Below are 16,441 nucleotides of genomic sequence, written 5' to 3'. Positions count from 1 at the left end.
GGGTTACAGAATCATGTCACAACTAAACTCTGCCCGGGGCAAAGAAAAAGCATGCGTCATGGGACATAATCAACATAAGGGCTGCATGCATCCCCATGGTCTGGTCTTGAGATCGATTATCTCTGTTGTCCACAGGGGCCAAGTACGAGTGGAGGTTCCTGCGTCAACCAATGTAATGTGCGTATGAGAGCGCGGGGCGACTTTTCTCTCCTGCACCCGGAGACGTTCTGTACTCTGCACCGGCTACACTGTCAGTGGGGTGATACAGACATCGTGTGGGCTGTCGGCGTGCGGCTCAGTTTTCATTCTTCAGGCTGCGATGGCTTCAAGGCATCAACCTCATTCTCTGTCAAAAACTTGTTCATCATATGGACACGTGTGAAGGTGGAGAGGTGGCAGATGCCGAGAGCCTGAAGAAGAGCCAGTCATAAAGGGAGCGGTGACTCTGCAAGGCTGCAGGAAATCGGCAACGAGAAATGACCGCAAAGATAAAGGGAACATTTTACATACCACAAGAATAGTGATTCTGTTACTGCTGACAACCAGCCTGAATATGGCGAGGTTGTCAGCCACGCCCCCATGATGACATCACTGATAAAATGAATAGACCCCACCCCTTATACTCCAGCATCGCCCCCTCATCTATCACTGTTGACAACCTGCCTGTATGCATGTGAGAGGTTGTCAGCCCCGCCCCGGTGATGACATCACTGATATAATGATGAGACCACACCCCTTTTACTCTAGCCCCGCCCTTCATCACTGCTGACAACCTACCTGTATTCGTGTGAGGTTGTCAGCCCCGCCCCGGTCATGATGTAGGATTCACATATTATGTTATCCGTTATTCTTTCAGTATAGTCCATGTTGTTTTCTCCTTTATTTTACCCCTGAGGTGCTGCGCCCCAGTGTTAACCCCTCCCCGCCCGGTTCGTTGCTGTGAGACGGTCTCCCGTTGCCTTGCCTTCCTCTCACCCTGCACTGTTTGCACAGAGGTTAATTGGAGGTAGGGTTTACGATGTGGGATATGGTGGAGATCACCGGCGGCCCCTCCGTAGTAATGGGGCAATAACGGCAGAGGACGGACACGATGCCGCGGACGGGGGAACTTTTCCTTTTACTGTTTTGCACACGCTTCGTCTCCATTGTGTGCAGACTGCGAGGCTCCCGACTATGGACACTTCTCAATTTCCAGGCGTCAGTAAATTGTTAGAAAAGTCGCTTCACTTCATCCAATGCTAAAAATGTACAAATCTCGCTGCTCTGCATCCAGGTACCCGGACAAAGAGACATCACAGCAAGGTGATCCCATCTCCGTACAATGCCAGAGCGCGGAGCTGCACATGGAGGGGGCCACGCGCCTTCTGTACCTCACCAGACCCCTCTGGATGCCGCCGTCTCCCCAGGGTCGTGTCTGTTGTCGGGAGGCCGTGGATGACTCGGGAGCTGCAGCCGGTAACGCTTCGTGCTCGGTTTACGTGGCTGAACATCACGCTCTGCGCCGAGGAGGAGTCCGGTCTGTTCCCTGGTACTGAGTTACTGACCTCAGAGCCGCCATCGATGCCCCATGTCCTTCTATACATAGACTGGCTACATAGGGCACCGCAAGTGACCCCGAGGGAATGTGGCAGAACGTGTTCTCAGTGCGCTCCTTGGCTTCCCACACTCTGTGCGTCTGAGGGGATGACACAAATTAACAAGGCTTCAGTACAATGTAATTCTGGTTACATGGGGATATACTAAATGGACAAACACCTGTACCCCTCCACATCCTCCTATAGGAGCTGTCCTCACCTCCTATTCTACATCCATAATTCTTAGTGTGGAGTCGCCCCTCTGCAGATATAACGGCTCCCACTCCTATGGGAAGGATTTTGGAGGCATCTGCGGAATTTTTTGACCCTTCATCCAGAAGATCATTTATGGGGTCAGACCCTGATGTTGGGGGAGGCTGGGCTCACATTCTGCAGTCTTGGATGGGGCTGAGGTCTGGGATCTGTGCGGTCGCTCATGTTCTCCATGTCTGTATGGAGCTTGTGCACTGAGCACAGTCATGGGGACAGATAAGGGACTCCTCCAAACTGTTCCCACAAAGCAGAAGCACCGTGATTGTGCTGATACCAGAGGAGGTCTGAACTCTGCACTTATGGGGTCAGCAGAGCGGTGGTGGCTTATCTTCCCTCAGCACTCGGGGCCCCCCCCTTCTGTAATGTTATGGGGTCTCCTCTTCGTGGCTGAGTTACTGCAGTTCCTTCCATTTCTCAATAATATCCCTCACATGTGATGGGGAAGATCCAGGAGGAAGAAATGTCATGAACGGACTTGTTACCCCGGTGGCTCCTATTACAGGACCGCACTGGTATCAGGAGCTCTGCACCACTGGTCATTCTGACACGTTACTAAAGGCAGATGGGTGTGGCGGAGGTTGAGCATCAGAGGCAGTCCCCATTGAGGCTTATAATCTAGATTCCCTATCAGTGTGTTTTTGGAGTGTTGGAGGAAACCGGAAACCCATGAGAAAACCCACACAGCCATGGGGGAAACATGCAAACATAGAAATGTTGTCCTTGGAGGGATTTGAATCAAGGAACCCAATGCTACAATGCAAGTGTTAACCACTGAACCTATGGTTATTTCCTGTACTGATGATTGTTTTGGTGCTGTAATCATGTACTTTTTTGGTTCTGGTGCTGTATTTATGTAAGATGTTTGTTCTAGTGACGTATTTGTGTTGTTTTGTATTTATGTAATGATGGTTCTGTTGCTGCATTCATGTACTGATGATGGTCATTGTGCTGTATTCATGTGATGATGATGGTCTGGGTGCTGCACTCATACTGTTGGTTCTGTATTCGTGTACTGATGGTTGTCCTGGTGTGGTATATACTGGTGGTGGTTCTGGTGATGTATTTTTGCACTGATTGGTTTTGATGCGGCATTCATGTACTGATGATGGTTCTGTTGCTGTATTAATCTGTTGATGGTAGTTCTGTAACTATATTCATCTACTCATGTTGTCCATGATGAATTCATGTAAGTTTTTTCTTTTCTGATGGTTCTGTGTTTATGTAAAGAAGATGGTTCTGTTGCTGCATTCATGTATTGATGATGGTCCTGGTGTTACATTTACATATTTGTATTTATGTGCAGATGGTTGTTCTGGTGCTATATTCATTTACTCGTGGAGGGTCTGGTGGTGTATTCATGTACTGTTTGTGATTCTGTAGTGATGGTTCTGTTGCTGCATTCATGTTCTGGTGTTGCATTCATGTGATGATGGTTATGGTTATTTTATTCATGTACTAATGATGATAATGGTGCTGTATTTCTGTACTGATGGCTCTGATCCCGCATTAATGTACTTCTGGTGGTCCTTGTGCTGTATCATGTATTGATGGTGGTTCTGGCGCTATATAAATCTGGTGCTGGTTTTAGATACTGATGTTGTTTGTGATTATATAAATGTAAGGATGGTCCTGTATTTATGGTTCGGTTGCTGCATTCATGTTCTGATGATGGTTCTTTTGCTGTATTCATGTACTGACAATGGTTCTGATGCTGTTTCTATACTGATCGTGGTTTTCTGATTTATTCCTGTTCTGAAGGTGGTGCTGGTGTTGTATCAAGTAGTGTTTAGGAGGAAGAGGTCTTTTTGTTCAAATATTGATATAAGAATAAAACGTTGGTCTTATTTTGTAGTGCACAATACAATAAACAAGTTATCATCTTTGATATTTGAGCGCCAAGTTCTTTTTCATTCTGTTGCTGTATTCATGTACTGTTGATGGTTTGGTGCTGTATTTATATACTGACTATATGGTTTTGTATTCATGTACTTTTATTGGATCTGATCCTGTACTTAGTATTCCATAATTTGTAAGATAACATGCTTCATGGATTTGTCAGTAAAGCAGTGTTCTGTTTGGCAAGTTATGTATTTATGGTATCTTAAAATCTAATGTAGTAGCTGTTAAACAAGTGTTATTTCTGGCATTAAATAGGCCAAGTAGGAAAAAGCCATTTTAATTTTGGTTATTAGTTTTGTGGGGAAGAAAGGGGGGGGTTAAGTAAGTGTGGTCATCAGAAAGGGGGGGTGATCTTAAAATGGGGTGTTGGTCTCACTCACGTTAACAGGGAACCTGCTTTTTCTCTAGAGTATATACTGGTTTATATATTGGGGTATAATGGTTTTATGGACATAAGCTTGGTTAAGTGAAGGCGTGTTATGGCTCCCTTGGTTTGTACTGGAGGTGCGAGGCTTTATAGAGGTTTTTGGCTTAGAAAAGTACAACTTCTATCTTTGCAGATGATTATAATGTCACTTAATATCCATTCACCCTGAACATAGTGAGCAGAACTCAGGCCATCCACGCCCAGCGTGCAGCTAGTCCTATTAGAATCATTGATGCAGCATGAAGGGTCTGCAGGGCATGTTGGGACCTGCTGGCCACACGCTGGGGGGGTCTTGTAGACGTGAGGATGTGGCTGGTTGCACAGGGTTCTCCGACCTCCCACATGTGCATTATAACACATATTGGAGAACAGTGACATTTGCTTTATCGCCGACACACAAACTGTTCATCTTCAGCCTAATTGACCCAATGTTTATCCCCAGCACCTGACGGTTTAATGCGGATTTTGCAATAATTGCGTCACTCTGTTTCCTGCCATCCAATTATCCGTGTCGGTCTCCATGGAAATTTACTGCAGCCAGACCAGTGAAGAACACCAGGGATACAAAAAAGAAAAAAGGGAAAATAGTAATATTTTACTATTAAGATTGGCCATAGATAACAGAATCCTAATATTAAGAACGGGTGACCCTGAAATCTGCAATCTGTAGTGTTTACTATAAAGCCTCAGGATCTTCTCCTTACAGGTCAGATCTACCTGGTGCCGTCATTGTTTTGGAGCCGTTTCCTTGCAGACGGCAGCACGGTTTTCACCAAGATTTGCTGCGTTCCTTTTCCCCTCTGCTGTTACAGTCCGTCCAGGTCCAGGATGCATTCGCCACTGTGCTTCAAGCAGAGTTATGGTTTTGGTAGTGGACTGTGCCAAAAACTTATCAAAGGGGTTGTCCGGTCAAAACCGATAAGTCTGCCGTCACTGTGTGACTACAGAGTCATAAATTACCCCAGTACACACACTGTGCGCTGCAGAGACTCACCGGTTTCAGAATCGGGACCGGAGGACGTGTAGGAGAAATACATACTCCCGGCCAATGGGCATGGCCTCACTCCATACACTTATATGGAGCCGAGGCCGCGCCCCCATCTAGTGACGTGCCCGGCCAGTGGGAGTGTCTGACTAGGGGGCGTGGCCTCTGCTCCATTCAAGTGTATGGTGCAAGGCCACGCCCACTGGCTGGGGGGATGTATCACTCACACACGCCCTCTGCAGGCACACACAGTGACTAGTGCAGACTTATTGGTTTTGACTGGACAACCCTTTAATCAGACCATCAAACAATTTATATTAGTTTTTGGAGACTCCCGTACTTTGCCTCAGGGTTTTTGTGTGAAATTATGGTTGTGTATTGCATGGTCACATTGTACAGCTCACAGAGCTAGCCCGCTTATCCTATAGCTCAGTGTCCCATTGATTTTACACAAGGATATTCAGGGAAATGTTTTCACATAAACTGGAGAACCTGGAGGAAAACTCTCGCAGCCTCCTTACAGATGTTGTCCATAGTGTGATATTAACCAGGGACCCCAGCGCTGCCCTATTCAGAGTGCTAACCACTGAGCCCATAGTGCTGCCCTATATAGTGCTAACCACTGAGCCACCATGCTGTTCTATCCTATATACAGTGCTAACCTGAGTCAACGTGCTATATCCTATATACAGTGCTAACCACTGAGCCACCATGCTGTTCTATCATATATATATATATAGTGCTAACCACTGAGCCACCATGCTGTTCTATCATATATATATATATATAGTGCTAACCACTGAGCCACCATGCTGTTCTATCATATATATATATAGTGCTAACCACTGACCCACCATGCTGTTCTATCATATATATATATATATATATATAGTGCTAACCACTGAGCCACCATGCTGTTCTATCATATATATATATATATATATATAGTGCTAACCACTGAGCCACCATGCTGTTCTATCATATATATATAGTGCTAACCACTGAGCCACCATGCTGTTCTATCATATATATAGTGCTAACCACTGAGCCACCATGCTGTCCTACTAAAATGTTAAACATGCATATGCAAATTGTCTCTTCCAGAGGCCTTGAACGTTATAGCGCCATTATCGACCGTTTAACAAGCTTTGCAATATGACTTAGGATAAAAGCCAAATCAGAATCTCAATTTGCAGACACAGTGTTTTAATTTGCATATTAAATCTCCCAGAGGAGCATTGCACAGCAATAAGCCTCCTTACATTAGCATGCCAGGGCCAATATGTAACTCTACAAGGAGCAGCGTGACTCCCCCCCCCTTAGACCTCAGTTTTACATGGAGTAATTATGGGCTCATTGGTCTGAGACAAGGTCATAGGCACTTAAGTAATCTGCAGTTAAAATAAAAAGTGCGTGAAACAAGTCCTGTAGTTGTGCAAAAATTTGGTGACTTGGTGTTTTACGCCATCTTCAGCAATATTCTGAGAAATGAGCAAGGCTGGCACATGGTCACCCAAACCATGCGTGTAATCAGTGAGGTCCAGTTTCCTCAAATCCAGAAGGTGGAGTCAGGGATGAATAAGATTTACAACCACTTTGATAAAATGAAGATTAATGACCTCATGGATGGGACGAAGAGTAAAGTGTCTTATGCTTATTCTTTGCTGAGGACACCAAGCTATGCAGGATATAAAATCTGACCAATATTCCAGAACAATCTAGATGAGACGGCTGATGGGGTGTGTAATGTAGAGTATCACAGAGGACGGCGTTATCCTACTGTTGCATATACACTAGATGGGAGAATACTTGGGGTCACCGAAGAGAAAAAGGACGGGGGATTCTGGTTACAAGTAAGCTGAGCCGCAGCACTCAATGTCAGACAGCAGCTGCAAAAGCAAACAAGATTTTGGGATGTATAAAAAAAAAAAAAAAAAAAAGAAAATCCAAACGTATTATTACCCCTTTATAAATCATGATTGAGGCCACATCTAGAATATGGGATCTAGTTTTGGGTCCACATTTTAAAAAGGATATTCAGAAGTTAGAGTTAGCTCAAAGGTAGCAACTAGATTACACAGGATGGAGGCCTCTCACATATTACATGGGATGGAGGCCTCTCCTATATTAATACAGGATGGAGGTCTCTCCTATGATGAAAGGTTGGAAAAGTTTTGCTTATAAAAAAAAAACCCATCTCAGGGGGATCTCATTTAGATTTATAAATATATGTGTGGTCAGTACTCATTACAGGTGGAAGAAAGGCGATTTTGGCAGCTAAATAGGAAAGGGTTCTTTACAGTTAGAGCAGTCAGACTGTGGAACGCCGACCACAAGAGGCAGTAATGGCCGACACTATAACTGCTTTTATAAGGGTCGGATGATTTCTTAAATACACATAACGTTGCAGGTTATAGCTAATCTAGTGACAAATGATGTATAATTGGTGGAGAAAGGTTGAACCGGGTTCTTTTTCCCACCCGTATAACCATGCTCGACACCAAGTAGCTTTTGTTGCAATTTGCTCCAAAAACCGCTCAGCACGTTACTTACTAAAGAGCGCAAACACCTTGCGACAAAGACTAAATACTTTTTTTCCCCACCATGATTTGCAATTTCTCTTGTTCACGCACTGCTGAATCCGCTCCATTCTTGTAGATCGTTTATTTTGTTTGCAGGAATCGATGTAATTTGCCACTTGTGACCCCGACATTTTTCATTGACAAGAGGGTGGATGATGAGACGTCGGCCATATTGATATCTTTGTTTGCGATCTCGTCATTTTGCTGTGACCTCTTAACGTCACACGTTGGGAATAAAACTGTAACAAATCTGCTCACAGGAAATATTCATTATGGGATTTGGTGAAAGAAGACGTCCACATAAACAGAAATTGAATTTATTCTAAAGCAAACCCAAGATTTTTTTTCTTCTCATTTTCTTTTATAGCAAATTCTATCACATACAGGTTAATGCAACAAAAGAAAAAAAACATCTGTACAATTGTCATGATACACGGGGAAGGTGAACAATCCAGATATAAATACAGATATAATCCATGCACATTACCCCTTGTACTCTGCTGTATAGTGTGGTGCTGGGGCGTCCCCCGCACGGTGCAGTGGTGACCCCGGCAGACGGTGTGCCTCTGATGTGTAGGAGCTCTGTACAGAATACACAGGATGTGATGGGGGGGGGCAAGTGATAAAAAGACAACTACGCTGGGATCAGACAGACTTAGTAGGCAACATCCAGAGCGCCACTGACCATGAGCGGGACACATGCCGCTGCTACTCCGACCACAGGACTACAGACTGCAACGTGGGATTTGGTATTGAAGCTGCTTCTTTATAAATTTCTATTAGTGATAAAGCGCTGCCGCTCCAGCCCCCTAGACTGGCAGCGGAGACACAGACAGCTGGAGGCCGGAGCAACACAAGCTGGTAGTTATGTAACGTGACGCTGGATGAAACCGCGAGGCCACGAAAGAAGACATCCTTGCAGTTTTAGTTCATTAGCGCGACAGCTGAGGGATCCGGCCACCACCGGTACACCGAACAGTCAATAGGGATCAAGCATAGCACTCCAAAACTGAAGACCGAGGTGCACTCCATCTGCGCTGTGGAGGGGGGAACCCATGGAACAGGGGACACACCCCACGTGCCGGAGCGCGTTCTGCACCTTCTATTAGAGCATCGTCCACACAGGGAAGGCATCTCTCAATCACACAGGACAATGTGGAGCTTTCTATTTACACGGTGATTAAATATCTTATAAATAAAGTGACAGACAAATCCCCTCGTGATGAAAAACTGCACAAAATCAGAACGGAGACCCCCAGACTGCATGAGAGACCACCATCTGTGCCCCCTTCCTGCAATACGTGGCTGCCATTCCCTTCATTTTACCCGGGAGACCACTAAATGCGGACATCAGCCACCATCTCCTGCATCATGTGGGAACAGTCACCTCGGCCCTGTGGGGCGTATACTGGAGTAAGACTTGGACTGAAACAAAAAAAAAATGACTTAACCCTTCACGGGGAAAAAGCCCAACTGTCCTTCAACACGGGCAACTATACTCACAGCTGAAGGTCTACACTGTAAAACTGTCCTGATGGCGCAAATCTTCTCGCCAATGAGATTTTTTTTTAAATTTAAAAAAAAAAAAAAAAAGTTTTAAAAGAATCATCAGTCGTCCCCTGGCCTGAGACGCTGCTCACCATCCGATGCAGACACGCTGAGGATTGTGGGAAGGAGAACAGGCGTTTAAATAAGGTCTCGTCCACTCGCAGAAAGTGAAATAGTTTTAATGTGTCTCGTTAAACACGGTGTAACCAGCTCCCTCCGCGGACGGCACCGGCTGCAGTAAAATGAGCTCGCTGAATATTTACAAAATAAAACAGCAAAACAGGTAAGAAAAGGAACCAGAAAAAGAGAGAAGCCAAGACTGCAAACCAGCGGCGTCTACAGCAGATGCTGAGCAGAAGTCGCCGGCTCAGAAATCTACATTCAGTTCAAGAAAAGAGAATTTGATAATTCACATACATTTTAGTTAAATAAAATACTGATTGCAACAACTCGAGAGGCGGCTCCTGGAGTCTTCTTGCCGCTTGGGACTGGGGCAGTTGTCAATTTTTTTTTGTTGCCATTTTAGGAAAATTCAATAAATGGAGAAGAGAAATGCCACTTTCTGGACTAATAAAACCCCTTCAGCGCTGAACCCTCGCTGGCCCGTCCACCGGTAAAGTCGTCAGTTCTATTAGTGTTAATCGCGGCCGTCACCAGACACGTCCTGCGCATGGGAGGTGCTGGCGCAATCTCTGCCGCCATTTTCTAGAAGCCGCCCAGGACACAGCGATGCCACTAACTATGTGTGGAGACGTCGGAGGACGAGCTGCTGTTGCTGTTCGTTGTCTGCGCTCTTTTAATGTACAAGTTTAAAAGTTTCATCTGTGGGGAAAAAAAAAAAAGAATAAATGAACGAACTCGTTACCAACAGACATCTGAACCCTAAAGTAATGGACACCAGTAGAGGGGTCACCGGTCAGCCCGCCGCCATCGTACATAACCCTATAGTATCACCACCAGAAGGAGGCGGTGAGAACGGGCGCCATCTGTGATGCTGGAAACCACCTCCTCCACATTCATTTCCTTTGTGACTAATCTATTGCATCTATAACAGAAAACAAAGGAGTCGCACGATGAGCAGATTCTCCCCAATCCAGACCGACATTAAGAATCTGTCAGAGGCGACAGGAGGAGCAATGTGAACGTGACAGACGGCGGGGGAGCCGCCACCGACTGACCGCCAGGGAAATAATCCATACACCACTTACGGGTGTATACTCACCCCAATGACTTAGGCCGCCCGTCTTACCTTACTGCCTGTCAACTGAGCCAGATACGGTTTCAGTTCTTCTCCAATCACAGAATAAATGGCTACGAGACAGAAGACGCTCGCTTTACGGACGCTGCTCTCCGTATTGTCATAGCCCTGCAGTGAGAATAGAAACCTGGGTCAGAGGCCTCATTACTGGCAATTTATAGAGAAGCCCCTGCGATGCATAATGGGAGACCCCAGATAGTGTGACTTAAGCTGAAAATGGAGACGCCGTATACCGTACATGACCGCACCACACCTGTAATAAGCCAGGGATGATGTCCTGCAGGATCTGGTGCAGCGACTCCTTAGAAATGCGCTCAATGACTTTAGTCTGCATTTTGATGGCGGCGAGGTTGATGGGGTAGTCGGCCGTCTGGATGATGGGACACAGGACCTTGATGCACTGCTCTGGGTGTATGGAGCTCGCAAGGGTGGAGGCGGCTTCTTCAGCTGCTCTGACAACCTGAAACACAACAGTCAGCATGACAACCTGATCATATCTCCACAGCCTGGAGCGGACATCAGGGTCCTGATACCAGAGAACAATAACACCTGCAGATACAGAACTCACCCATGTCACCTCAAATCTGAAGTAAGGGGGTTTCAAGGCCCTTCCATACATGAGGCTAATATAGGACGACGAAATGCCGTTCATCGGTTGTAATAATTGTCTCTGATGAAATCGGCCACATTGGACTTATGATTGGCCAAAAAAATCGAATGTGCCCGGTGCCGCCAATGGGCACTGTCCAGCCGACGGGCGCAGTCGCCATCAGTCAAAACTAAGAAGAGTTCATTTGGCCAAAAATCAGACTTCTCTCTGGGTCTTTACATAAATGAAGATTCACTTCCTACCAGCCCCAATGCTCATCACAGCAGAGGGTCAGTTACAGTGTATCAGTGCAGGCAAGACTTTTTAAGAATTTGTTCACATGTGTTTTTCCTACAAAAAAATGCATTATTTTACGGTCCCAGCAAAGTGAATGAGATTTGTGACGTCTGGACTCGCTGCTTACTTTTACTGTGCATAGTTGAAGCAGTTTTATGAGTCGTGTTTGTTGTGACAGTCGCAAGCCACGACACCGATCAGCTGATTATCGGGAGCGCTCCAGGTATCCGATGCAGTTATTCGGGAAGCGCTATAGCTATTCGATCAACCTTAATAGTGTCACATCGGGGGTATTGCAGAGTTTTTCATACTTTCTAATGACTGGGGAAAAAATGCACCAAGAACACAAACAAAAAAGTATGTATTTTACGCAGCGGTTTTCCCGCCCAGCGACACATTTTGGTGCAAAAGTGTCTGCGGTAAAAACTCAACAAGTGCAAATACCTGAAGGTAATACTATTGTGCAGACCGGATACAACTGTAATAATCTGTCAGTGGTGAATCCCCTCTGCTAGATAGGGGGCTGTGAATGCCTGCAGCGGCGAAACCTCTGCCGGACTCGGATTTCTCAATTTATAAAGTCCTCAGATCTGTTCCCTCCCTGCTGAGCGCTCGTCCCTCCGGTCAGGTAAACAGCCCATAAACCTTTACATGAAGCAATTACTGCCCGGAGGGAGATTTACTGAGCTTTCCTAGAGCAGAGTACACAGAGTGAAAGCCACTTAGACGGGATCCTGAGCGCTCAGCTCTGCTAACTCCAATAAAACCTTTTAGTGCAGGATTTTACCAGATTCCGGGGACACTGAACTGTGACGATGGTTTCAGCAGTTCGGCGTGACATTCACTTAAGGGGGTTGTACAAGCAGCGAAACATTGTCAGACACAGGGTCGTGGTAATAGATCGGGGTGTAGGGTCTGCGCCCAGAAACTAAGCAATGTGGACACCGGCGCTACGTATGATAATGGAGGATGCCGATTATTGATGCACGGATCGATTCTTGGAACTCCGGTCCTGTGTTCAGGTCACTAGTCTGTGGCCGCTGGGGGGGGCACAAATCTCTTACCTTTTGGTTTCCCAACTGATCAACTATGGCTGACGAATTGTTGAGGTGAGAAGAAACCAGCAACGTCTTTTCACCTTATAAAGCTTGATCAGCGGATTCTAGGCTTCACGATCACAGGTGCTGCACCTACGAGCAGCGTCGTAGAAATCCAACCGAGGAGAATGAAAGGTGGCACTCCGTGATCAGACACAAGATGGATGCAGGGGAATCTTACATCACGGGTGCCGCCTTTCATTCTTCTCGGTTGGATTTCTACATGGCTGACGTATTGTCATCTGTTATGCCACAATGACAATATTGCAGCCGCCATGGCTGATCAGAAGCTGCGATGGAGACACCAGAAGATAAGGAATTTACGACTCTTTGGTCCAGCGGCCACAGACCGCGGACCTGAGAGGTGAGCCACACGTCTGTATCACCGACACTTGGCTGGGACATTCAGGCAGAGCAGGTTTCTGCATCGCCGTCAGACTCGTTTAGCCTGTCACTATAATATGACATTTTAAAAGGGTCTCCCCATTACAAGGGTCTCAGGTTGCCCTGGACAGGACAGAACTCACATCACTCTTTGGAGGCATTGCTGCATCCGGAGGACCTGGGATGGGTGACCGCGCCGCAGCTGCAGCACACAGTTCAACATAAACTAGCAAAGCTTCCAGACGCCAGGATCACAGGTGACGGGGTCCAGGGGCCGTAATTTACATCGACTGATACACACCAACAGCTCTCTGCCCTGAACTGACCAGACGCTTCTGCTGTCTCATGTCCTCCCTATTTCTGGCAGCCGCTTATCTCCAGGCAGGAAGATTGTTCATGTGGAAATGGGGGCGAGAGATAGAAGGCTCCAGACTCTTACATAGGGACCTAACGGGGCCACCATCCGGCCTGAGGACAATTCTTCTTGCAGCTGGAGAGCAGCGTATTCTGGAGCTGCTCTCACTCAGTCACGACGACTGCATGCGGAGGAACGTACCTGTAAATATTAATCTGCACACAAAGCTTACTCTGTGCTCCGTCCTCCAGCACTGCAAAGCGTCCCCACCTCCCGACACTGCTCACAACCCCCCACGACAATGTGCCTCACACACCACCCCCAAGCAGCGTTTCAATGCACCACAAGGCTTCCCCACTGCTCACCAACCCCTCCCCCCAACACTGCGCCTCACACAACGCCCCCCTTAACCACGCAACCAACCCCCTGGAGCAATGTTCCCCAGCACACCAAAGCGTCCCCACCTCCCGATACTGCGCCTCACACACCGCCCCTCGAGCAACGTTCCCCACCTCTTGACAATTGCTCACCAACCCTCCCCCCCAACACTGCGCCTCACCCCCCCCCCCCCCCCCCCGAGCAGCGGTCCCCAGCACCGCAAAGCTTCCCCATCTCCTGACACTGCTCACCAACCCCCCCGGGCAGCGGTCCCCGGTACCGCAAAGCTTCCCCACCTCCTGACACTGCTCACCAACCCTCCCCCCCCCCCCCCCAACGAGACAGCGCACCCCCCCCCCGAGCAGCGCTCCCCGGTAACGCTCCTCAGACGCTGCTCGTAGGTACATGGACAAAGTAGGAGTGATCCGATCAGAGGAAAAGTCAGTATAGCCATAAAATGTACCATGGCATATCTACAGCATGAGTGAGAAGGCGTATGTGTGTACTGTATATGTGTCTATAATACCAGGGCAGAGTGTGTGACCTACATATATAATCACCAGTTGGCCACTGTCACCGAATCCCATAAGGCACCGCGGCAGTCCCACTTGCGCAGGCACAGTTTGTGAACAGTCTTGCAGCCACGAATTGCGCCTGCGCAAGTGACATACACGTCACCGCTATTCTCGTGCAGGCCTAGTAACAGCCGCGTTACTACGCCTGCGCGAGAATAGCGGTGACGTCAATATCACTTGCACCTGCGCAAGCAACATACACGTCACCACTAGAGTTGAGCGACTTTGGTCGGATCGGGTTTCGTGAAACCCGAATGAAACAAAATAAGTTTCAGATGAAACTCGTCCGACTAGAGCAAAACAAAGTCGGAGTTTCGTCCGACTTTTATTTCCCATTGACTTGCATTGGGGTCGGGTTTCGGACGAAACTCCGACTTTGTTTTGTTCTAGTCGGACGAGTTTCATCTGAAACTTATTTTGTTTCATTCGGGTTTCACGAAACCCGATCCGACCAAAGTCGCTCAACTCTAGTCACCACTATTCCCGCGCAGGCACAGCCGCATCGTTACTACGCATGCGCAAGAATTGTGGTGACGTCAATGTCACTACTTGCGCAGGCGCAGTTCATGCAAACTGCTCAAATGACACACTCACCGCTATTCTCGCGCAAGCGTAGTAACGATGCGGCTGCGCCTGCGCGGAAATAGTGGTGACGTGTATGTCACTTGCAGTTCGTGGCCGCAAGGAACAATACCTCAGGCAGCAGTAAAAACCGCCAGCCCCACATACACACCTGTTTTTTAAAAATCTACATAACTACCGCATGTCCAACTAGCATTCATTGATGAAAGAATCTAACAGCAGCGCCACTTACTGAAGTGCAAGTTTTTCACTTCCTTTGTTTTTTTTTGTCCACTTTGGGAACAATCACACATACAAACTGCATACAACAATGTAGCACCTCCAATTATAGTCACAACAGCTTACAAGAGACAACATGGGGAAAATAAGACACCGCACACAAGGGAGACACCACATAGCGAACACCGCTCCAGAAACACTACACCAGATACCAACAAGGAAGAAACCGCACACAAAGGGTAAAAGACGTCAAATGACCCAACACATACGATCCAAAACTACAGAGGAATGATATAAAACAGATTGGTTGGAAAGCGCAAACGGTGTGAGACATGTCCGCTGCTCCTGTCAACACCACTAAGCATACAGACGGCAATGTCACCGCACTCCCGATGCGACAGCATCAGGCCTTTTTCTAGTGTATATATAATACCGAGGTGTGACCGGGGCAGAGCGTGTGTATGTATAATATAGGGGGTGTGACCGCGCCACAACCCGGCAGAGTAGCCGCCACACCTCATGACAACATTGAGCGAGACCGCGCTACAACCCGATGGAGGAGCCGCATCTAGAGTTAAGCGAAACGGGTCTAAAAAATTCAAAAGTCGCCGACTTTCGCCAAAGTCAGGTTTCATGAAACGAAACCCGACCTTAGTGTGAGGTCGGCCACGAGGTCGGCGACCATCGCGCCAAAGTCGCGTTTCAAAAGATACTTTAGCGCCCTTTTTCAGCCAATCAGGAAGAACGGACACTGTGGGGAACGTGATGACATAGGCAGCGGTCACCACCATCTTTGAGAAGGGCATGCAAGTGATTGGCTTGCTTTGTGTGGCGTCACAGGGGCTATAAAAAGGACGTTCACGCCGACCGCCATCTTACTTATGCTGATCTCACAATAGGGAGAGCTGCTGCTGCTGATTCTGTAGGGAGAGCGTTAGGAAGGCCAAAAGAAATAAAAAATGCTTCTGCTGATAGCGCTTTTCACTGTAGTTAGTGTGCAGTGAAAGGTGAAGATTTTTGCTTTTGTGCAGCAGCGCTGGTGGTGATTAAGCTGCCTTTTAAGGCTACCTGCATTTCTGTGTGCACACTGGTGTTCAAACTGCTTTTTTAAAAGCAATCCAAATTTTATTGTTTTGTCCTGGTGAGGTACTGAGCGTTCATTTTTTCACACACCGTACAGCGGTGTACGCTCCTCACACAGTACCGTGTAACGGCTGTTATCACGGCCAAATTGAAGCTGTGTGTGACTCTGTAAGGAAAAGCCGAGGAGTTTGTCCGTTCTTACAGACCTACACCTTAGAGTTTTGTCCGTTTTTCAAACAGTTTCGTATATCTGCTGTTTGATTACATTCAAAACTAGAGAGAGACAGCGTGTGTCAGTCCGTATACAAAAACACGGAGCTTGACAATTTTACATAC

The 16,441-nt window shown here is 47.1% G+C and overlaps 1 protein-coding gene across 1 annotated transcript in view; it reads right to left on the bottom strand.

The window, feature by feature from the left end:
- Positions 1 to 8,041: 8,041 nt before the first annotated feature.
- Positions 8,042 to 16,441, bottom strand: part of CLASP1 (cytoplasmic linker associated protein 1) — a 199,176-nt gene continuing 190,776 nt past the window's right edge. The window contains exons 40-42 of the mRNA XM_073545310.1: positions 10,800 to 11,006; positions 10,538 to 10,654; positions 8,042 to 10,110 (exon numbers count right to left, since the gene is read on the bottom strand). Coding sequence (XP_073401411.1) covers positions 10,024 to 10,110; positions 10,538 to 10,654; positions 10,800 to 11,006 — 411 coding nt within the window. The 3' untranslated portion in view covers positions 8,042 to 10,023. The remainder of the gene's footprint in view (positions 10,111 to 10,537; positions 10,655 to 10,799; positions 11,007 to 16,441) is intronic.

The sequence above is a fragment of the Dendrobates tinctorius genome, unplaced genomic scaffold (genome assembly GCF_039654945.1).
Source record: "Dendrobates tinctorius isolate UK_male_01 unplaced genomic scaffold, ASM3965494v1 ptg000143l, whole genome shotgun sequence".
NCBI classification, from domain to species: Eukaryota; Metazoa; Chordata; class Amphibia; order Anura; family Dendrobatidae; genus Dendrobates; species Dendrobates tinctorius.
The sequence above is the reverse complement of the archived record's forward strand: the minus strand, read 5'-3'. Positions and strand labels throughout refer to the sequence as shown.